Source organism: Nyctibius grandis, chromosome 30, assembly GCF_013368605.1.
Source record: "Nyctibius grandis isolate bNycGra1 chromosome 30, bNycGra1.pri, whole genome shotgun sequence".
Taxonomy (NCBI): domain Eukaryota; kingdom Metazoa; phylum Chordata; class Aves; order Nyctibiiformes; family Nyctibiidae; genus Nyctibius; species Nyctibius grandis.
Window position 1 is genome coordinate 2,199,514 of NC_090687.1, and position 22,355 is coordinate 2,221,868.

The 22,355-nt window shown below is 65.7% G+C and overlaps 1 protein-coding gene across 3 annotated transcripts; it reads left to right on the forward strand.

Moving 5' to 3' along the window:
- The first annotated feature begins 3,773 nt into the window (after window positions 1–3,773).
- Window positions 3,774–20,473, forward strand: SBK1 (SH3 domain binding kinase 1). 3 transcript variants are annotated; one of them, XM_068420229.1, is made up of 4 exons: window positions 3,774–4,718; window positions 16,239–16,441; window positions 16,547–16,749; window positions 17,853–20,473. In XM_068420229.1, the coding sequence occupies exons 1-4, from the start codon at window positions 4,657–4,659 to the stop codon at window positions 18,633–18,635; spliced, it is 1,251 nt and encodes a 416-aa protein (XP_068276330.1). In that variant the 5' UTR covers window positions 3,774–4,656; the 3' UTR covers window positions 18,636–20,473. The 3 variants fall into 3 exon arrangements, with proteins under 3 accessions (XP_068276330.1, XP_068276331.1, XP_068276333.1); XM_068420230.1 differs by lacking the exon at window positions 3,774–4,718 and adding an exon at window positions 10,551–10,635; XM_068420232.1 differs by lacking the exon at window positions 3,774–4,718 and adding an exon at window positions 12,737–12,786.
- Window positions 20,474–22,355: the final 1,882 nt, after the last annotated feature.

A 22,355-nucleotide genomic window follows, 5' to 3' on the forward strand; every position in this document is an offset into this window, starting at 1 on the left:
GGTGAGGGCCAAAAGAAAGAAGAGAAACCTTCTAACCAACTTACAGGGAACTTTTCTCCTCTGTTCCTATTTCCCCTGCAAAACCCAAAGAGGTGCAACACCTCTTAGCACAGGATTTGAGGCTCCATCGCTGCTTTAGAAACACCTGCCCCAAGGCAAAGGAACCATCCTTGCGCCTCGCACTGCTGTGGAAATAACGGGTCTCACATGGTCCCCAGACAGGACCTCGTGGTGGTGTTGATCCTGGAGAAAGCAGGGAGCGAGGGCCACAGCTGCCACCACTGGAGCAGGTCTGGGAGCGCTGCCATACCAGGCCCCCACCTCCTTTATCCCGTTCCTGGGGCTCTGCCCACCCCTGGAAGGGCTGGTTGTTAAAGACAACAAAGAGTCACCCTAACCCCTGCCTGCCCACAGCCCTTATGCCTTAACAAGGGGGCTCCTCCCTAACGAGGGAGCAGCAAGGCCCAGGCTGAGCCCCAGTCAGCCCCCAGGTGGGAGAAGCCATCAACCTTTTTTTTTATTTTATTTTTTTTATTTTTTTTGTAACTTTGCATTTTAACAAAACAGAAGGAGGGGAAATACCGTGGAGCTGAGCGGCTGCGTTGGTAAACCAAGGGAACAGAATCCGTGAAAATCATTCCTTACCGCACGGTTTATCCCTCAGTTTGTGTTGTAAACACGCACAGAACGTGATCTGAAGCCCTTTTATCAAAGCCTCCCGCACAGCTCCAGCCTCGATTCCAGCCCGTTCAATCACACATTCAAATACTCACCACAGTTAATTGCTTTATTCCAGTTTTGCAGAGTTTGGGTTTTGCCTCCGGCGTTAGTCGGAGCCTAACGCCAGCCCAGCAGCTGGCAACGCTTTGCTCTGCACCCACCCACCTCTTTCCATCTCCTTTTATTGTTCCTGCCACAAATTGAGCTGTAACTCATTCCGAATGCGATGTAGGAATGAGCATCTCGCTGCCCTGCCACCTCACATAAAGAATTTGATGAAAAGGGTTAAACCGTATTTTATAAGTACAATAAAACAACTTTGAAACGCGAGGGAAAGTTCTGTGCAGCAAACCCCAGCCACTCCCTGTGTCTCACAAGTGGCTTGGCAAGAAGTTTGCTTATTTAGCAAGCTGTAAAAAATACAGCAGGTGAAGGCTTTGAGTACAAATACCTGTGGAAAGTACAGATGTGTGCAATTAATTTTTAAAAACCCACCACAGCCCGCTGCTCCGGGGAGGGGGTGCTCCCGAGACACCTCTCCCCGCCATGGGTGTCCTTCCTCCTCGGTGCCAGGCGCGGGCACCCACAGCCTGGTGTCCCAGGGGAGGAGGGCAATCAGCCAGGGCTGTCACCCCGTGCAGGGCCATCCGCCCTGGCCAGGGTGGCTGTGGTGGGCAAGGGGCTTTTGTGGCCACCGCGGCTCCTAGCCAGGTCCTCCCGCCTCCATTCCTGCTTTGCTCCGCACCCCGTTGGGGTCCATCCGGGGCTGTTTGGGTTCTCGGGTGCTGTGTTGTCACCGCACTGATTGTATCGCAGGGAACGGCTTCCCGGTTCCCACGGCAGGGCAGCTGCTTTAGGCTGGGACTACACAAGCCCATGGAGCCAGGGGCTGAGACACAGCAGGAGGTCCCCAAGTAAGCAGGCATGGGGGTGGTGCAGGCAAGACCATGCTTCAGGCGAGGGAGAAAGGACTCGTTTTGGGCTGTGGCTTTTTTTAAACCTGCCCAAAGTTCGAAGTCTGTCCCTACCTTCTTCCCAGACCTCAAAAAACCACCCAGGCAACGCAACAAGATGTCCCGACCTGCCCTTCCGCGCCTCTCCCTGTTCTCAGCCTCCCACGATTTTGGGAGGGGACCAGCAGAGGTGCAGGTGGTGGCGGAGGAGGACGGTGGAGCTTGGGCTCCCACGGGCAAGGTCCCACTCCAAGGGGTCCATCACCCACCATGAGCTCCTGTGGGGCATCTACCAAGAGCCACTTGTATTCGTGATCAGCCCCTCGGTCCCACATCCCGGCGGGTGCTGCGAGGCAGCTGATGGGTTTTTACGGCGCTGGGTGCAGCGAGGAGGGAGCGGGGTCCCATCAGCCAGGCGCCGCCGCGGACCGCCGAGGGCTCCCCTTCTTCCAGGAAGAGTGGGGTGGAGGGGGCTGCGAAGCCAGGAGCCATTAGGGGCTCCCCGGGGCTGAGCACACTCGTCTCTTCCCTTCCACGGGAGAGCAGCCCTTTTTCTCCGTGTTTCTGCTCCTCTCCGCTCGGCCCATTAGCCAGGACATTAAATTTTAACATTTTTTTGTTGCTCCTTGCAGCGTGTTCCTGGTGAGTGGGTGCCTGGGTGGATGCCAGGGCCCTGGCGCCGTACCCAGGGGGCCTGGGGGACTGTGGGCGTCTGGCTGTGGCGGGGGTACCCGCCTGCACCCCGCGGGCAGGCGACGGGCTCCCCGGGTGCCGGACGCCTGCGGGATGCCGGTGCTTCTCCCAGCTCCCAAGGACTGGCACGGCGGCAGCGTCCCTGCAAACACGGGCACCTCGCAGCCTCCCGCGTGGGACCACATAGCCCAGCACCCTTCTAGATGCGTGGAAGATGGTGATGGAAATCGGTTTGGGATAAACCAACCTCCAGGTTGGGTCCCCTCTCTCCTGGGGCAGCTGGGACCCTCCAGCAGCACGGTCAGGAGCTTTCTGGCCATGAGAAATTAAGCAGCCATCGATTTTTGCCATTAGAGGGGGTGTGGCTGGAGCAGATGAGCCGCAAGCGGAGCCACGCACTGAATAATTCACGGCGAGAGATGACGAAGCCCGTGGCCAGGCTGGGGAAGCCTCCACGTGTCCTCCTGCTGCCCCCTCCCAAGGACGTGGCCTTCGCTTCTGCCCCAGGGCGCTGGGTGTGGGCTGGGGCGAGGGACCGAGACTGGCACTGCTCTCGGTCTCAGGGACGTGGGGGCCCCGCGCTGGTCCCTGACCTGGTCCCAGCAGATGGGGAACAGTGAGACTCCAGAGCTGCTCGGCAAGGGGATGTGGCCACGTGGCACAGGGGGCTCCTGACCCAGCACACTGTCCCCAAGGTGGCCTGGCTTGTCCCCTGGGCTTGTTCCCAGGCATCGCTGGCACGGCTGGGCTGGTGCCATGGCTGCCCTGGCTTGCACCGATGGCACAGAGCCACCCCTCGTGGGGCAGGGACAACCCTCGTGGGGTGAGGACACTTCGTGTGGGGCAAAGACTCCACTTGTGGGGCAGGGACACATGTTGTGGGGCAGGGACACATGTTGTGGGGCAGGGACACCCCTCACGGGGCACCATGATGCTCCTGCCATGCCCAGGACTGGCACTCTGTGCCCTGCCCTGCCGGGCCATGCTGTGCCCCACCATGCCTGGCCATGCAGGGGGGAGCAGCCCCCCAGGAACGGCTCCCACGCCACCTCCTCCACCACCGTTGTGGCTCAGGGCACCCACGGGCACCCAGGCTAAGACAAATCCCCTCCCTGGTAGTGCCATGTGCCCTGTGCAAGGGCTGGCAAGGGCAGAGCCTGGGGAAAGAGGAGGACGGGGCACCGGGGGACAGAGCACGGGGTCTCTCGCTGACACTTGGTGCGCCGAGAAGATGAGCTGAGTTTGCCAGGACTCAGCTGCGGCACCGGCGAGCCCCGAGGCAGAGGAGGGAGAGGGCAGCTGGAGCGTGGGCAGGGCCGGCGGCGGCAGGCGAGGAGTTAACTTCCCAGCCTCGCCGCATGAATCCGGAGCTATTAATACTCACACGCTGGTTTAGCTGTCAGAGCGAGCGGCTGCTCTGCCGGTGAGACCAGCCCCGCCGAGCCGCAGCTCGCCCACCGCACAACTTTCCTCCGCGAGCGCGCGGGGTTCCCGGCCCGGCTGCCTGCCTGCGGGACCCTGCCAGACCCTGCCGGACCCTGCCAGATCCTGCCAGACCCCACCAGATCCTGCCAGACCCCACCAGATCCTGCTAGACCTTGCCGGACCCTGCGGGACCCTGCCATAACCCACCAGACCCTGCTGGACACCACCAGACTGTGCCAGACTTCACCAGACCCTGCCGGACCCTGCTAGACCCTGTGGGACGTTGCCAGACCCATCAGACCCTGTGGGACCCCATCAGACACTGCGGGACCCCACCAGACCCTGCCAGATCCCACCTGCTGCAAGCACCGGTGCAAGGGACACTTTCCCCGGCACCGTCCTCTGCGCCCACCACCGTCCAGTGCCACATGGGCGCTGGGTGCCAGCGAGGGGCAGCTGCTTCCCCCGGCCTCTGAAGCACCACAGGCCTTGGCCAGGGCCTCATCCTGCCCTGCCAGACCCCTGGGCTTGTGCGATGCTGCCCCAGCCCCCTGCTCACACCCCCTGAGGACCGGTGCCGCCTCCAGCCGGGCTGCGCGATGGGTGCCAGGGTGGCGTTGGGCATCACCGGCCCTGGAGCGAGGGCGACGCGGGACATGGCACAGCCCAGCGCGGCCTCCGTGTGTGGCGAGCGGCCGGCCCCGGCTGCCTGAAGGGCTCCCCGACACCATGGCCCCGGGTGGGCGAGCGTGAGCCTCCGGCTGACGGTGGCACTGGCGAGGAGGAGGAAGATGCCCACAGCCCTCCGGCACTGCCTGGCCTGTGCTCCCCCTCGCCTGGGCGCGGCGGCCGCCGGAGCGGAGCGATGGATTCCTTCTGCTTCGTCTGTTTCCAGAAAGAGGAGCTGCAGCCCCTGCACCTGCACAGGTCAGTGCCGCAGGCCCGGCCGGGCACGGCGCTGGTGGGACGGGCAGCGAGCCCGGGGCTGAGGAGCACGGCACCGGGCCGGGCAGGGGGACAAGGCCTGGCACGAGAGCCGCCTGCCTTGGCTGTGACAGTTTCCCTTGGAGTTTCCCTCGGAGCAGGTGCATCCTCTCCTGGCTGGGGGAGACAGTGGTGGGCATGCCGTGCCGTGCCGCGCCGTGCCGTGCCAAGCGGTACTGGTGTGCCCACGGGAGCGGGGCCGTTGGCCGTGGTGTGTGTGTGAACCCACGGCATCCTGGAGCCATCCCATGCCATCCCGTGCCGTGCCGTGCCGTGCCGAGCGGTACCGGTGTGCCCACGGGAGCAGGGCCATTGGCCATGGTGTGTGTGTGAACCCACGGCATCCCGGAGCCATCCCGCTCACCGGAACGTGGTCCCTGGCCGGACTCTGCTCCCAGGGACTCGCTGCCGGCCCTGGCGCAAGGGCTGGCTGGGGGGGTCAGGGGGACAGGGCAGCTGGGGGGTCCCTGAGGACGGCCACGAGGCTCCCCAAGGCCTGGCCCTCTCGGCAGCGGCACTGGCGCTCGCCTCCCCGCCTCCCTCCCCGACAGCTCCCCTCCCCTCCGCGCTGCCGAGCAGCAGCCAAGGCGAATGTGCCGGGGCCGGAATTAGCCGGGCAGCCCGCGGGGCCGCGAGGTGCCAACGCTGGCACATGTCACACCCAACTGCTCCTCCGTGGCATGCGGCCACTGCTGGCTCCTGCCCCGCGCCGCCATCCCCGGGGCAAAGCTCCCGTCCTGCCGCAGCCGGCAGCCCCCCACGGGCACTGGCTGCCCATGGTGAGGTCCGAGGGGGGCAGCAGTGCTGGGCTGGCAAGCAGGCAGGGCTACTGGCCGGGCTGTGGGCGCGTGCCAGCCCCAGCAGTCTGTCCTTCCTCCCAGCGTGCAGGAAACCGTAGGATTTGTTTTGGTGTAAATCACATTTTTTGGAGCCTTGACTCCCGTGAGTCGCCCACGAGCTTCGGCGCTGGCTGGGGAGGCGCCATGGGGGGGGACACCGAGGGAGCGGGGGTGGGTGAGGTGCCTGGGGTCTGGGTGCTGCTGGCTGGAGAGGGGTGCGGAGCATCCCTGGGCTCCCGCCTCGCAGCCCAACCCGGGCTCGGAGCCGAGCGGCTGCACCCAGCCTGTGCTGGGCCACATGTGGCACAAGTTTGGCATTCTCAGCCGGGGGGGGAGTAGCAGTGTGGTGGCCCCAGGTCCTGCATGGTGGCCACGGGGGCCACCCCTCCCTGCGCGGGGGGATGGCGAGGGATGGACACCTGTGGCTTGTCCCCAGAGACCTCTCCCTGTCCTGCCCTGCCTCAAGGGGGGCTGTGCTGGGAGGGGTCTCCCCATCCCCGAATGCCCCCCCGGTTGTCACCAGCCTGTCCCCAACAGCCTTCCCCTGGGCCTGCCTCCAGCCCATGGGGACAGGGCTGTCATCGCCTGTCGCCGCCGGTACAGCAGCCATGGGGTGGGCTCCCCCCGGGCTCTGGCTCCCCCGCACAGGGACCCAATGGGTGCTCCCCACTCCGCCACCGACCCACCACCCACCCCGGGGCCTGTCACCCTGAGCCGGAGGCCACACGTGGGCCCAGGCGCGTGGGTGCCGGAGCAGCGTGCCGGTCCCCGCAGCCTCACTAGATGGTGCCAGGAGAACGGGCTGCCAGCCCACGGACGGCAGCGTGCAGTGCCAGAGGGTGCCAGGGCCGGCCCCAGGGCTCTCCCTGTGCTCCCAGTTCAGGCCCACTGGCTGCTTCGCCCCCAGTTGGTGATGGGGTGGGAAATGCTGCAAGTGGGAGCTGTGGGCGCAGCGGTGCCGCGGCCCCAGGCAGCGATTCAGCTGGTGTCTGCGGCTTCCACCCAGATGGGGGGGTGGGAGTGGGACAGTGCCGTGACCCTGCTGCACCCCCAAACCCCACCTCCCCCATGAAGAAACCTCTTCTGCTTCCCCTCAGAAGAAACCTGTTAAAAAGAAAGCTGTTCTGTTTCTCTTCAACCCTGTACCTGAATAGCCATCATTACGCTCCAGAGTGAACACCACGTCCAAGCTCCCTGCCAGGCAGGCACGCGGTGCTGCAGGTCCTGACCCAGCCTGTGCCAGGGGGGCTGGCACGCAGGACGCTGTGCCCCCCACCCAGCTGGCTTGGGGCCATCCTGTGCCCCCCAGGAGCACGGCACGGGGCCGGGGGGGCTGCGGGAAGGGAGGCAGCACCCCGATGGCCGCTGGCGGTGGCTCGGCGTGTCCCCACCACGCAGCTGAGCTGCAGGTTGTGCCCCACGGCACCGCGGGCTGCGTCCCCTCCTTGACCTTGAGAGCAGCCACTGGGAGCCTGGTCCCCAGCCACGGCAGGGGATGGCAGCATGGGGGGCCACTGAGGCGGGGGGCCCGGAGCCCCGGGCAGCTCCGCGGGCTGAGCGTGTCCCCTCCACGGGTGCTGCGGCTCCCGGCGTGCCCCGCTCCTGCGTCGTGCTCCCTCCTCGCTCCCCCGGCTCCTTCCCAGCACCCCCGCCAGCATCTCCGGGCAGGTTTCAGCTCGCAGCACCCAAGCGTGACCGGCCGCGGGTGGCCCTGGCGCCCCGACCCACGGCCCCTCGGCTCCCGCTCTGCCGGGGGGACCAAGCAACGGCGAAGGGATGAGCGACCTTCCCGCTGAGTTTGGAGGGGACCAGGCCAGCTAAGGAATATTCAGGGCTTTCCAGGCTCTTCCCAGTGCACCCCCTGTGGCACGAGCCGGGGCATTTCCCTGCCGAGCAGAAATCCTGGGGGCATTTGCAGCCCCTCAGGGCGTCGGGGGCTCATCGCGGGGTTTGGGATCGAGCTGGGCGGTACACGCCTTCGATCCGGCTCCTGCCACCTCGCTGACCCCAACGAGCTGCTGATATTCTCTGGGTGCTTTGGAGACCTCGAGCTCCATGCGGAGGCAAACTGGTGCTGTTGGGGGTACTGGCTGTGCGGGACCCTCATGCTGGTCTGCAGCCTGGAGCTGCTGAGCCCCATGGAGCCGCATGGAGCCCTGCCCAGCCCCATGGAACCCCACTGAACCCCAGAGCCCTGATGAGCCCCACTGAGCCCCACGGAGCCTCACGGAGCCCTGCCCAGCCCCGTGGAACCCCACTGAGCCCCAGAGCCCTGATGAGCCCCACTGAGCCCCACGGAGCCTCACGGAGCCCTGCCCAGCCCCGTGGAACCCCACTGAGCCCCGTGGAGCCCCACTGAGCCCCACAGAGCTCCACGGAGCCCTGCCGAGCCCTACGGAGCCCATGGAGCCGCATGGAGCCCTGCCCAGCCCCATGGAACCCCACCAAGCCCCATGGAGCCCCACAGAGCCTTACCCAGCCCCATGGAGCCCTACCGAACCCCAGAGCCCTGCTGAGCCCCACAGAGTCCCACGGAGCCCTACTGCAGCCCGGCTGATCCCTCACCGACAGCTCAGCCCCTGTGTACCCGGGGCACGGCACAGCCCCGCGCTCCAACACCGGGGCGGTGACACCGGGAGCGGAGCTGTGTGCGCCGCCGTCCCCGCAGCCCCCCGCGGTCCCCGTGTGGGCTCCCCGGGCACCGGCGCCTCACGCCTGACCTAGAAACAGCCCCCAGAGCTATAAATAGGGCGGGTGAAGGAGAGCTCCAAGGCGCAGCTCACAGCGGGACGGCATGGTGAGGGCAGGCCGGGGACACAGGTGCCTTGTGCGGGTGCCAGGAGAAGGGACGAGGCTGGGCCCCCTCCGTCCCCAGCGGGCGATGGAGCGGGGCGCACGAGGGAGGCTGCGGGGGCTTTTACCAGCCCTTGTCCTGTGGTGGCACCTGGAGCACCTGCGAGGTCCCAGCTCTGTCCCCTCTCCCACCCCGTGCCTGCTCCCAGCACCTTCGCCCCTACGCCGCCCTCCTGCCCCTTCCCGGCCCCGCAGCGGCTGCTCTGAGCACCCCTCCAGCACCCATCCTGCGGGGTCAGGGGGCTCCGGTGATGCGGGGGATGTCTCCATCCTGGTGGGATCATCCGTGCTTGGAGCAGCCGAGTCGGGGTGCGGGGAGCTGTGGCAGGGACCAGCGAGCGGAGGGGACAGTGCGGGGCCGGCAAGTGCTCGTGAGCCACAGCCCGGACCCGAGGCCGGCCGTGCCCCGCGCTGCCATGGGACAGGAGAAGAGTGGCCATGTCCCAGCAGCGCCTGGCACCGAATTGAAGTGTCACAATGTGATTCAGGAAAAGACTTAATTGCTCTGCGTGCTCAATTGGAAGCGGGTTAGAGCCACCAGTGAGTCAGTGGTGACGGGTCCCCTGCCCTCCCCGGCGGCGGGGGCTTGGGTGGCAGCGGGACGGCCCCGGGCCTGGCGGAGCGGGCACAGCCAGCTCGCACGGTGTGTGGGAACAACCCGCCGTCACCCCCTGGAGCACCGGAGCACGGGGCAGCCCCACGGCTGTGGGTCGGCTCAGAGGGGCATGGTGGGAGCGAAGGGACCCGGTGCCCAGCTAAGAGCCAAGGAAGCCCCAAAGCGAACCATGACCCACGTTAAAACGTCCCGGCTCAGCCCCGGCGAGCGCAGAAGGAAATTCGGAAAGGTTGGATGTGCCCAGGGGTGCTCCGAGGGGGAGCGCGGTGCTGACCCCCCACCTTCCTCCCGGAGAGCTGCCGCCGTCCCCAGGGCTGGAGGTGCCCGGGAGCTCCCAGTAGCCGGTGAATGGGAGGCCTCGTGGCGCGGCGCCTCGGCCGCCTGCCCCCGGCTCGGCCCGAGCGGTCCCGTCCTTCGTGGGGGGAAGCCGCGTGTCCTGCACGTGTTCGGGGGCAGCACTTCGGAGGGGCGAGGCAGGCATTGCCTGTGCCGCGGTGGGCATCACCCGCGCCACGGTGGGCATCACCCGTGCCATGGTGGGCATCACCTGCACCATGGTGGGCATCACCCATGCCATGGTGGGCATCACCCGTGCGGAAGGAGGAACACGAAGTCTTGGAGGGTTCAGGGAGAGCAGGAGCCAGGGACCCTGCTGGCAGCGGGCCGTGCCCCTGCGTGGGGACCCTTCCCACGCCCAGTGTCCCCCAGATGCTCCAGCCCTGGGCTCTGGGTGTCCCTTGCGCTGTATGAACGAGGAGCCGGGTGGGGAAGGGGCGAGGGGCCCGATCCCTGCGCGGGTGCCACCTGCCCCAGCCCCTGCTCACCGGCACCTCCCGCCCGTGGGGTCCCTCCTCCGGGCTGAGCCCTCCAAAGGCCCCCGGCGGGGGGGACAGCTCAGCTGTGGCCCCCAGCTCCCATCCTGGCACCAGCGGCTGCTCCCCGCACCCAGCACCCAGCACCCCTGCCTCCGCCCGGGGCAAACCCCCCTGCAACCTCTGCCCCATGGGCCGGGGAGGTGTCGGTGCGGGGGGTACCGGTGCGGGGGGTACCGGTGCGGGGGGGTGCCGGTGCGAGTGGGTGCCGATACTGGGGGTACTGGTGCTGGGGGTACCGGTGCAGTGGGGTGCCAGTGCTGGGGGGTGTCGGTGCTGGGGGTACCAGTGCCGGTGGGGTACCGGTGCTGGGGGTACCGGTGCGGTGGGGTGCCGGTGCTGGGGGTGCCGGTGGGGTGGGGTGCCGGTGCTGGGGGTACCGGTGCTGGGGGTGCCGGTGCCAGGAGGGTGCCGGTGCGGGGGATACCGGAGCGCCCCGCAGCCCCCCCAGCGCCCGGGGAGCGGAGCGGAGCCCCCCCATCCCCGGGGCCGCGGGGCGGTGCCGGTGGCGGGCGGAGCGCGGGGCGGGGCGGCGCGGGGGGCTGCGGGAGGGGGGCCGCTCCGCTCCGCTCCTCCGGTGGCGGCGGCGGGGCCGCGGCATGAGCCCGGCGGGGCGGGGGGGCGGCGGCGGCGGCGGCTCCTCTCCCGCCGAGGCCGGGGCGCGGCGGCTCGCCCCACCGGTAAGGCTGCGGGGAGGGGAGGGGGCGCGGGGGGCACCGCCCGCTCCGGTACCGGCCGCAGCCTTTGTGGCGGGGCCGCCCTTTGTCTGCCCGCCAGCCCCGGTAACCGGCGCGGTACAACCGGGGCTCCGGGATGAATGGGGGGGGGGGGGTGTCGCCTCCCTCCGCAGAGCCCGGGGGGGGGATCACCGGGCGATGCGGGTGCCGCCCCCGGGGGGGCTCGGCCGCCGCCCGGTGCCCGGTCCCTCCTCGCCACCTGCGCCCCGGCCCTGCGGCTGCGGGGACAAAGTCGGGGCCGGAGACGGAAGCGGCGGGAGTCCCACGGAGGGAGTTAGTGGCGGAGCCGGGCTCCGGGGCCACCGGCGGGGCCGGGCTCCGGGGGAGAAACGGGGTCCTGGTGATTGGGGGGGTCTGGAAGGTTGCGCTGCGGTGGCAAGCGGCTGGAGGCAGGGGAGGGGGAGCGGAGGGAAGGGGAGAGGCGGCCTCGGGGGCAGCTCAGGCCATCTCCCCTCGTCACCTCCCCCCCATCACCCTCATCTCCCCTTGTCACCTCCCCTCCACTGCCCTCGAATCCCCTCATCACCTCCCCTCCACTGCCCTGTCTCCCCTCGTCACCTCCTCTCCATCACCCTCATCTCCCCTTGTCACCTCCCCTCCATTGCCCTCATCTCCCCCCATCATCTCCCCTCGATTGCCCTCGTCTCCCCTTGTCACCTCCCCTCCATTGCCCTTGTCTCCCCTCGTCTCCCCCCTGTCATCTCCTCCACCACCAGCGCGGTGCGGGCGCCGGCCGCCAGCCCTCACCCCCCTCTCGCCGGCTGCGGCTGGGGAAGGGGGAGCGTGACCCACTTTCCTCCGGGTCCGGCCTGGCTGTCGCTGTGGCCACGGGCGGGCGATGCCGGCTGGGAGCCCTGCCGCAGCTCGGGGACGGGGGAGCGGGGTGGCGAGGGGGGGGACACGGCGGGTCGGACTCGGCACCCCTCTGCGCTGGGTCTGGTGTCGGGGTGTCTCCTGCTGGGAGGCGAAGCCGGGGAGCCGGGTGCCAGCGTGCCGAGCCCCTGACCCGCCTGGCTCTCCGTGTGACCGTGGCCGTGAGCCCGGTGTTTCAGTACCCTGCCCGGGGGGGGTGAAGACAAGGGTGAGGAGAGGTGGGAGCATCCCCCGCGGTGGGAGCCGGGGCCGAGGCAGGGGCAATGCCCGGGCTGCGGGGTTACGGCAGCCCCACTGTGAAAGCTGTGGAGCCCCTCAGAGTGGCGACAGGGCTGGTTTTCGGAGCGGGGTGACGTGCCCCACTGTCCCCAAGAGGGGCCGAGGGTCCTGGCTGACCCTGCCTGCGGGGACGGGGCGGGTGACAGGCAGGTGCCGCTCGGGGCGTTTGTCTTTGCAGATCCCCAATGTGCGACGCTGCCGGCGCTGGCGGAAGAGTTTTTGGGAGGGAGATGATGACAGGCTGATGAAACCAATCAAACAATGAAGTAATCATAAATCCCCGGGGCCGGCGGCGCAGTGAAGGCGGGAGGAGCTGGAGGCTGGAGCAGCCGAGGTCCTAACGAATCCGTCCCGCTCGTCAGGAAAAACCCCGGGAGGCCGAAGTGGCCGAGGTGCTGCCGTCGGGGGCCGATGGACGGAGCTGGCGCGGTGCGGACGAGGGCAGGGACAATCCTGGGGAGGACGGCGAGGGCTGGCGGAGGAGAGAGCCCGGGCGCTGCTTTATCTGCTCTTCCTGATTTTTTCTTGTGGAGGAGGCCGGCTGTGAAACCCAAATCCTGGGCCCAGAGGCTGGAGAAGCTCATCACGGGCTGGTGGCTGGGATGGGAGATGGTTCCTGCCACGGGGGACACTACGGCTGGGTGTAACGGGCCCTGACCCTGCCCCACGGCCGAGACGGCCCCACCGGGACGCGGAGCCCGCGCGCTTCTGGGTGTGTGGTGGCTTTGCCGAGGCCGATCCTGGTGCCAGGCAGTCTGCTCTGGTCCGGACAAGGAGCTGGTGTGAGAAACTCCGGATAACTGGGAATTCGGTGCCATCGCGGGGAGGAGCGTCGCAAACTGGGAGCACTGGAAAGTCACGGCTGCTGCGGGTGCTTCAGCGGAGGATTGGTGCAAGCGGCACCCGAGCGTTTCCCAGCACCTTCCCCCCACCACGGAGCCGGTGAGAGGCGAGAGGCCGCGGGCCGTGCCCCATCCATCGCCCTGGGGGGTGGCTGCTCCTCCTGGGCTGCAGGGTGCTGGTGGAGGGGCTGCTCCCTGGGATGGTTTCCCTGTGCCCAGCTGCCTCCCAGCTACGCTTGGGTTGTCTTGAGCGGCTTTGGGTGGCCCTGGGGTGGCATGTGGGTGAAGGGACATTCTCCCCACCCACGTTTCACTGCTCTTTAGTGAGGTGCGAGGCAGCGGCCGGCCCGGGCGGAGGATGGCTGGGCACGGTGGGTACCCGCGGCTCTGAGCCCCCGTGAGATGCTGTTCCCTGTTCCCCTCCCCGTGCCTGCGGAGACATCGGCCTCGTTTGGCGAAGGTGCCTTTGCAGCCCTCCCTGGGTGCCATCGCTAATAACGCCTGGCCCCGCTGCGCTGGTCCCAGCGGCACGGAGGAGATGAGAGGATGTCCCCGGAACGGGGTCAGGCACAAGGGAGGCGGCGGAGGCTGGAAATGGAGCGGGGCGCTGGGAGGCAGCGGCTCGGCGCAGGGCGGGAGGGTTTGGGGATGGGGGGAATCAAAGCTCTGCAAAACACACGTTGGCGCGGCCGGGGCACGCGCGGGGCAGAGCAGCGTGTGCCTGCACCCTCCCTGCTGCAGGTATTTCTCATTTCTCCCCTCCCTAAAGAGAAATCTGGGTCTCGTAGAGACCCTAACCCTAAAAAACACGATTTTTCCCTTCGCCTTCCCAATTCCTTGCCCCAGAGCAGCCCATGGTGCGAGTCCTGGCCCCTCGCCACAGAGACCCTGCGTCGGGCTCAGCCCAAAACCCTTTTCCTTTGACCCCACTCAATAACCGGGTTGTTTTCCTGACCCGTCAGTCTCTGATGTGGCCAGAGGGGTTTTTTTTCCCCCCTCCCTGTTGGTCTCTTAATTTCCAAGCCGCTCCAGCAGCCTCCTCTGCCTGGTGCCTGGGGCAGCTCTCCCAGGCGGCCTCTGCTCCTCTCAATGAGCTCTTAATGAGTTTGCAATTACTTATTGGCAGAGGCGATGCGCCCAGGGCCGGGCGTGCAGCCGAGCGGGATGTGGAGCAGGGGAATGCATCCCCTTGCAGGGAGCAATGTCGGGGTGGGAGAGGGTTGGTGGTGCCGGCCCCGGTGCGATGCTGGGCTCTGGATTTGGGACGCCATCCTGCCAGGAGCTGCTCCGTGGTGTTGGGGATGGAGCCAGGGAGGTTCAGGGTGGCAGTTGCTGACGGGAGACGAGTGGCTGCCTATAAATACCTGCCGGGGAGCGAGGAAGAGGTGGGTGGATTATCCTCCTCGCTCAATGAGATAAACGGTTCTGAAGCTTAAACACAGAACAATTTTAGTCTGAATAGTAGGAGAAACGGTTCAGGATGCGGAGATGACGACACGAGCTGCCTGCGGGGAGCGGCAGGGTCCCAGCGCTGCTTGGCAGCATCTTCGCTGCCCCTTTGCCATTGCCCGGGGTCTCGTGCCGCGGGGGACCTTCGCCAGGACTCAGCGGGGATGCGCCTTGTTCCTCCTCGCTTTTCAAACCTCCTTCTTCAAGAACAGCCGAAACAACTGAGCCGGGGGACAGGGCACTGGGAAAAAGCCCCATTTCTGCTCCGGTTTGACCTGATATGGCATGCGGCTGCATGGGCGGTTGTGTTGGCATGACTGGTGCAGGCTGAGGACGCAGGACCTTGACCCAGGCTGGCAGCGTCTCCTGCCGCATTGGCACTGGTGCCGCGTCCCCGTGAGCATGCAGAACCAGCTGGGAACGAGCCCTCGCTCCCTCTCCCCGCTGCTGCTCACATCAAACCCAACGTGTTTCCAGAAGCATTTCAATTTTTAATGCAAACTTCAGCGTTTTATGCTTTTTTTGGCCTCGGCTTGTTGGTGTTTTGCCTGCCATCACCGTCTGGTTTGCCCTGGGAGAGGCGTTGGTTCCTGTTAGCCTTGACAGTGGGTTGTGTCGCACCGAGCTGGCAGGGTTGGAGGTACCATGGCAGGATCCCGGTGACGCCCATGTACCCGGCAGCGTCCGTGGAGCACCACAAACGCGGCAGCCCGAGCCCTGGGGCCTGGCAGGCAGCAGGCAGGGGACCTTGCATGGTGGGACACCCACTTCTGATGGGCATTTCTTGGTTGCCAGTTGGAAAGGAGCTGCCTAGCAAACCCCCCGGTTCAGCCAAGGGAAGAAGCAAACAGCCCTTGACTCGGAGAGCTCTTCCAAGCGGTGCAGTTCTGGGTCGTCTCCGGGCTCGTACACTAGGGATTAATCCCGGTAGCCTTGTTACTCCTACTCCTCCACCCTGTGTGCTGGAATATAGGATGGCATCACAGGTACTTCGCCTCCTCTCTCCCATCTCACCCACAGGGGTTTTTTTCCTCAAACCCCAAGTTTGGCGCCGCGAAGAATTGCATTTCGACAGCGGTTAATTAAGAGGCATCGCCGGGCAGGGTTGTAAATTCAAGTGTAGACAGAACTCTTCTTGCGGGCTGCTGGGAGCTGTTTTTAGTCCTGCCTCCAGCGAGCTGCTGCGCTGAGCCACCTCCACCTCCAGCACCCAGACGCTGAAGCGATGCTCCTCTTCCAGGAGGCCAATCAAGCACTATGGAGATGAGCTGCTTTGGAGATGTTATGAGTCAAGCCGTTACATTTTTGGAACATCATGATGTTGAAGTTCCTTTTCTATTTTTTGCCCAACTTCCCAGGAAACAAAACAAAAAAAAAATATATAATAAATGAAGAAGCGGAGCTCTGCTTTGGGATGAGGCAGCGCTGTGGTGGAAGGGAAGGAAGGAGAGGCTGGAGATCAGGCTCAGCCTCGTTGGGAAAGGGCTGGGAGGGTGCTCATGCACTGGGCAGGACCCTGACCCCAGGGTGCTTCGTGGCACCCTGGTAGGGGAAAGCCGAGAGCGGGTGCGATGGTGGTCAGGGGTACCCGGTGGGGTGATTTGCCACAGGGCCATGGTGTCCCGCTCGGTGCCTGTGGCATGGCACGGCCCCGCTCTGGAGCGTTGCTGGCTCTGGATGGGGCTCCAGTGCTCCTGGGGTCCCCACTGGACCCCCAAATGGCCTCAGCTCCCCTCCTGTGCGGTGTCTGTGAACGCACCAGGGCTGAAGACACATGTGTGTCCCTGCCCTCCTGGCTCTGCCGTGCCCCGAGCCCTCACTTTGCCCCCAGCCACGTCCCTGAGTCAGAGGCGCGGGGGCCGCGGCACCCCGCACGCTGCAGCCCCTGCGGAGCCTCGAGCATCCTCTCCAGAGCCACTGGCTTGGTGGCCCCTGGGGACAGCGGGGTGGCACCCAGCGGGTGCTGCTCAGCACCGCCCCGAGCAGCCTGGAGCCGTGGCTGCCAGCCCTGGGGACAGGATGGGACGGGATGGGATGGGACAGGATGGGATGCGGTGGCTTTGCAGCACCCCCCAAGCGCGGTGACGCGTCTCTGCCTTGCAGCGCAGCCATGAGCGTGGGTTCGATTGAGCAGGAGCCGTCGCGCAAGCTGGCCTGCTGCGGGGTGCCCCTCATCACCGAGGACATGCAGTCCCTGGCCATCCGCACCCTCTCGGGCACCGACATCAGCAAGCACTACGACCTCATCCGCGAGCTCGGCAAGGGCACCTACGGCAAGGTGGACCTCGTGTCCCACAAAAGCACAGGTGAGGGGTGCAGGGGGCACGGGGGACGCGGTCACGCGGGGAGCAGGGTGCCCAGCACATCCCACCCGTGCCCCGGGCTCACCTCCATCCTCTGCCCCACCACAGGCACCAAGATGGCCCTGAAGTTTGTCAACAAGAGCAAGACGAAGCTGAAGAACTTCCTGCGGGAGTTCAGCATCACCAACACGCTCTCCTCCAGCCCCTTCATCATCAAGGTCTTTGACGTGGTCTTCGAGACCGAGGACTGCTACGTCTTCGCTCAGGAGTATGCCCCCGGCGGGGACCTCTTCGACATCATCCCGCCGCAGGTGGGAGCCCCCGCCCCTCCCCTGGGGGCCTTTTTGGGGTGTGGGGGCTCAGGATCCCCAGGGCGCTGAGCAAAGCTGGTGGCCATGTGGGAGGGGGCCCCATGTGCAGGGACCGGGCATCACTATATGGGTCGGCCCTGACCACAAGCGCTTACAAGCAAGTCACCCAGCCCCTGGGGTGGCTTGGGACCCATCACCTGTCCTTAGAGTGGTCTGGGATTCATCACCCATCTTCTGGGGTGGCCTGGGACGCATCACCCTTCCCCTGGGGAGCCTGAGACCCATCACCTGTCACCTGGAGGTCCTGAGACCCATCACTGATCCCTAGGGTGGCCTGAGACCCATCACAGATCCCCTGGGGCGGCCTGGGACCCATCACCTGTCCCTAGAGTTGTCTGGGACTCATCACACAACCGCAGGGTGGCCTGAGACCCATCACCCTTCCCCTGGGGAGCCTGAGACCCATCACCTGTCACCTGGAGGTCCTGAGACCCATCACTGATCCCTAGGGTGGCCTGAGACCCATCACAGATCCCCTGGGGCGGCCTGGGACCCATCACCTGTCCCTAGAGTTGTCTGGGACTCATCACACAACCGCAGGGTGGCCTGAGACCCATCACCCTTCCCCTGGGGAGCCTTGAACCCATCACCCATTCCTAGGGTGGCCTTCGACCCATCACCCATGTCCTGGAGGTCCTGAGACCCATCACCCATCCCTAGGATGTGTGGCCTGGAATCTATCACCCATCCCTAGGATGGTCTGAGACCCCTTGCCCATTCCTAGGGTGGCCTTGGACCCATCACCCATGTCCTGGAGGTCCTGAGACCCATCAGCCATCCCTTGGGTTGGCTGAGACCCATCACCCACCCCTAGGATGGTCTGAGACCCACCACCCACCCCTAGGATGGCCCAGGACCCACCCCCTGTCTCCCTGCCCCAGACAGCACCCCAGATAAAAGCAGCCGTGCCTGTGTCGGCCGTGTAACGACATACCGATGTGGCGGTCCCTGAGGGGGGTGGGATCACCGTGGGGTCCGGTGGCGGGTGGGATCACCGTGGGGTCCGGTGGCGGGTGGCTGACACCGTGTCCCCGCGCCCACAGGTGGGGCTCCCCGAGGAGCTGGTGAAGCGCTGCGTGCAGCAGCTGGGCCTGGCCCTCGACTACATGCACGGCAAGAGCCTGGTGCACCGGGACATCAAACCGGAGAACGTGCTGCTCTTCGACCGCGACTGCCGCCGTGTCAAACTGGCCGACTTCGGCATGACCCGCAAGGTGGGCTGCCGGGTCAAGCGCATCAGCGGCACCATCCCCTACACGGCGCCCGAGGTGTGCCAAGCGGGCCGGGCGGAGGGCTTCGCCGTCGACACCAGCATCGACGTCTGGGCTTTCGGGGTGCTCATCTTCTGCGTCCTCACCGGGAACTTCCCCTGGGAGGCGGCGGCGCCGTCTGACGCCTTCTTCGAGGAGTTCGTGCGGTGGCAGAAGGGGCGGCTGGCGGGGCTGCCCTCGCAGTGGCGCCGCTTCACGGACAGCGCCCTGCGCATGTTCCAGCGCCTGCTGGCCCTCGACCCCGAGAAGCGCTGTCCCGTCAAGGAGGTCTTTTACTTCATCAAGTGCGACCTGATGGCCGAGGTGCGGCGCCGACCCTCCTACCGCTCCCGCAAACACGCCGGGGACAAGCTCCCGGCCGGTCCCCACCGGCACGAGGCCACCGGTTCCTGCACCCCCGCCCCGCTCAAGAGGACCGTCCTGACCGAAGGGAACGGCCCCCGCGGCCCCGAGCCGAGCGCGGCCGCCCCGGGGACGGCGAGCAGGACAGACGGACGGCAGGACAAAGGCAAAGGGCAGATGGTCCTGGCCACAGCAATAGAGATCTGCGTCTGACGGCGCCGGGGTGGCACGCGGCGGCCACCCGTCCTGGCCTGTCCCCCCCTCACCATGGGGACAGGGATGGGGAGGGGGCTGCTGATGGAGCTGGGACCAGGCTCTGGGTGTCCTAAAGCAAAAAAAAAAAAAGAAAAGAAAGAAAAATGAAGAGGAAAAGGACAAAACTGGCTGCGCTCCGCAGCGCCGAGGATGCCGATCCCCCCGCCCCGCACGGGTGAGGTCGGCAGTGGGACCCCGGCCCAGGGCACCATGCACTGCTGGGGAGGACGTTGGTGCCCCCAGCCCCTGCCATGGCCATGCTGTCCCCTCCAAGGCCCCCTGGGTGGCACGGAGAGGGGTGTCCCCATACGGGGAGGAAGAGCTGGGGGGCTGCATGGGTGGGGACGGTTGGGGGGTCGGGGGCAGGCAGCACCCACCGGCTCTCCCCCACTCCATGCTCGGCCGATGACCCCGCACCATGGAGGAGGCCTTTGTGGAGGTTTGTGGGGGATTTGCCCCCTTCCACCAGTCCCTGCCCCACCGGCAGGGACTGGGAGGGGACGGGGAGGCGGGCGCTGGGCCGGTGATGGGGAGCCGGGGGGTCGCCAGCAGCCCGGGAGCCCCGGCCGCCCCCCTCCCGCGGGAGGTGCTGGCAGCCATCGATGTAGCAAGTGTCCCTGTCTGTGTGTCGTCGTGTGTCCCAGCCACTGGCAGCCCCTGTCCCCCCTGTCCTGCCCCGCTGGGCGGCTGCATGCCGGCCCCAGACCCCGGCCGGAGGGTCCGGTCCTCTCCCAGCTGGGCTCCAGGCTCCGGTGCCAGCTGTCCGGCTGGTCGGACGCTCGGGGCTGGGCTGGCTCTGCCGTGGTGGCGTCCCCTTGTCCCCTCTGCAGAGGTTTTGTACCCAGGGACTGGGAAAGGTGGTGGTGGCACCTCTCCAGGGCAGGACCTGGGGAGCAGGTGGCCTCCCGAAGGTCCCCACGGCTCCCTGCGCTGTCACCCCTCCTCGCTGTCACCCCTTCCCCAAACCCCAGCTCCCCTCCCCTGGGGCTGGCGGGGTAAATCCCCCCGGGGCTGGCTGCGGTGAGGCAGGTTGGCGGTGGCAGGAGCCACTGGTGGCCCCTTAGTGACAAGGTCATGGGGTGGGGGGGTCACAACTCCCCTCCTGCTTTTGGGCACCCAGGGCAGCGGGGTCTCACCCCATTGCCGGGGCGGGGAGGCTGGGGGGCACCCCAAGGCGGCAGCACCCAAGCCCTGGCACAGTTCGGGCTTCCCTCCCATGGGGTGGGTGCCATGGGGACCCCCGGCCCCCCAATTCCCCCACAAAGGGCTATAACGCTATTCAGCAGCAGCAGTTTACACAGCAGGGACCCCCCCGCCACCGCCGCTGCCCCCCGTCCCCACGGCACCCACCCCTGCCCATCACCTGCCCGCGGGGCCGGGGCCGAGGGCCGGGTGTAGACGTAGCATTGCCCCGATGTAGACGTTAGGCGCCGTTTGTGTCCTCCTTTTTGCCTTAGATCCCTCGATGTCCTCGATCTTTCGTGCAATAATGTAGATAAGGGATGCCGGCCGCCCCGGGAGGGCTCGGTGGCACCCCCGGGCGCTCTGGCCCCACGGCGGGGTGCCCGGGGGTGATTTCTGTGCCCGCCGAGGTGGCTGTGTCGGTAGGTTGTCGGGTTTTTATTTCCAATTCCCTCAGCTGTCGGGTTTCGGACCTTCTTCCCGTAGGAGAGGCTGTAGTGTCACAGACGTTACCTCAGTTTGTCACTGTTCAAAAGGATAAAAAAAAAAAACAAAACTGAAACTATAAAAAATGACAAAATACACAGTTATAAAAGCAACAAAAAAATTCTCAATGGCGGTGAAGACTTTTTTTTATTAAAATAAACTAAAAGTGATGCTGCTTGTGGGGCTGCGGGGCACGACCTGCCTTCGCTCTGCCGCGGACTCGGTGCTCACCGTCCCCCCACACCCCACTGTCAGGAGGGAAGGGGAGCGGGGAGCAGCACGGCGGGGCCATGGGGCAGGGTGACAGCACCCATGGGTGGGGGGGGATCCCAGCCACCCTCCACGCAGCCCCCTCCAAACACGCAGGGCTGCTTGACGCCAAACGTATTCCAGCCGCATCCGCAGGCTAATTTCAATTTCCTGGTAATTATGCAAATGAATGTGGATTTAATTAAGGGCAGATTTCATTAAAGTCTTCTTGGGGGAAATGAGAACAGGGTGGGGGAGAGTGAGGAGGAGGAGGAGGCAGGGAAGGAGAGATGAAGGCAGCGCCTGCCCCAGAAGATAAATGGCTGCAGTGGATGGGATGGGGATGGGATGGGATCCCCTGGGAGTGGAGGCCCTGCCTGCTCCCTCTCACAGGACCCCCATCTCGGGGGGCTCAGGGTCCCCAGCCCGGAGGCAGGGGCTGTGTGGGGCAGGATGGACCCTGGGAAGATGTGGTGGCTCCTCTGGTGCATCTCCAGCCCCGCTCATGCGTGGCACCAAAGGCTTTCATCCCCCGTCACCGCAGGGCAAGCATCGCTTCACCACGTGGTTGATTCTTTTTTTTTTCTCTTCCTTAGCTAAAAATACAGATTTGGCCACGCCAAAAGGTCTGGGAAATCAATGTCATTGTCACCAGGCGCTGGCTGGAATGACCCCCCCTCTCCTCGCTCGCAGACAAAAAAAGGCAACGCTGCCATTTGGCGTCTTTGAAACGACCCGCTCGGGTTGCCTTCAGCTGAACTGGCTTTAATTCAAAGTGAAATGGCTAATTTTATCCCAGCAAGGTCAAGGATGCTGAGAGCCCGTCGGTGCCGCACGGACGGGGGCTGCTGGGCTCCAGGTGGGACCTTCAGACCCAAAAAAATGTGGCAAAACCGTCGCCTGCCCGCGTCCCCCCTGAGCCTGCTCCCGGGTTTGGCCAGGCAGGGCAGCCGCTGCCCTGGGGCAGTGCCCAAGCGATGGGTGAGCGGTGCAGACGCTGCTCCGGGAGAAAATAAATAACAAATAGATTTGTACAGATCCTCGAGCCAGAGGGAAGAGGCACAGGGTGGTGCCAGGCGTGAAAGCAGCACTGGGGTTGGGTGCGGGATGGGTGCAGCAGGTCCAGCCCCGCCAGAGCCCCATAACACCAGCTCCTTGCCGTGCTGGGAAGGGCAGGAGGCCCTGGCCATGCCGCTCAGCCGAGCCTGCCCACCTGTAATTCCATCCAGCCCTCGATCTCTGGAGCTGAATGGTGCCTGTTTTCCCTTCGAGATGCCAAGTGAGCCACTGCAGCCTCAGCTAAAATACTGCGAGTAAAAATAACCCGGAATGATCCGCTCGTTTGGAGCGCAAACGATCCGCGCCAAGCCGGCGTCACCAAAAAACCCCCAACAAGCCCATTAAAAGGTAATATTTTGCCACCACGATGCCGTTTCAGCTCCCTGGTGGTTCAGGAGGGGGTGCAGGATGAGGCCCGCCACAGCGTCCCTGTGCAGCCCGAGGGATGCTGCCGACAAGGGGGTCTGCGGGAGGGCACACGAGGGCATCCCGATGCCCCTTCCAGCAGCTGCGGAGCCGCTTACAGAGGGGACACAGCTCGGGCTCATCCCCTGCCTGTCCTTTCCGCAGGGCCCCTCTGCTCTCTGCAGTCCTGGCTGCTGGGGGGATGATGGACAGATGTCAGTCACAGCCTGGCAGCTGCCGATGGCCCCCGCGGGGACACGCTGCTGGAGCCAGGCAGCAAAAGCTGTCCTGAGGTGG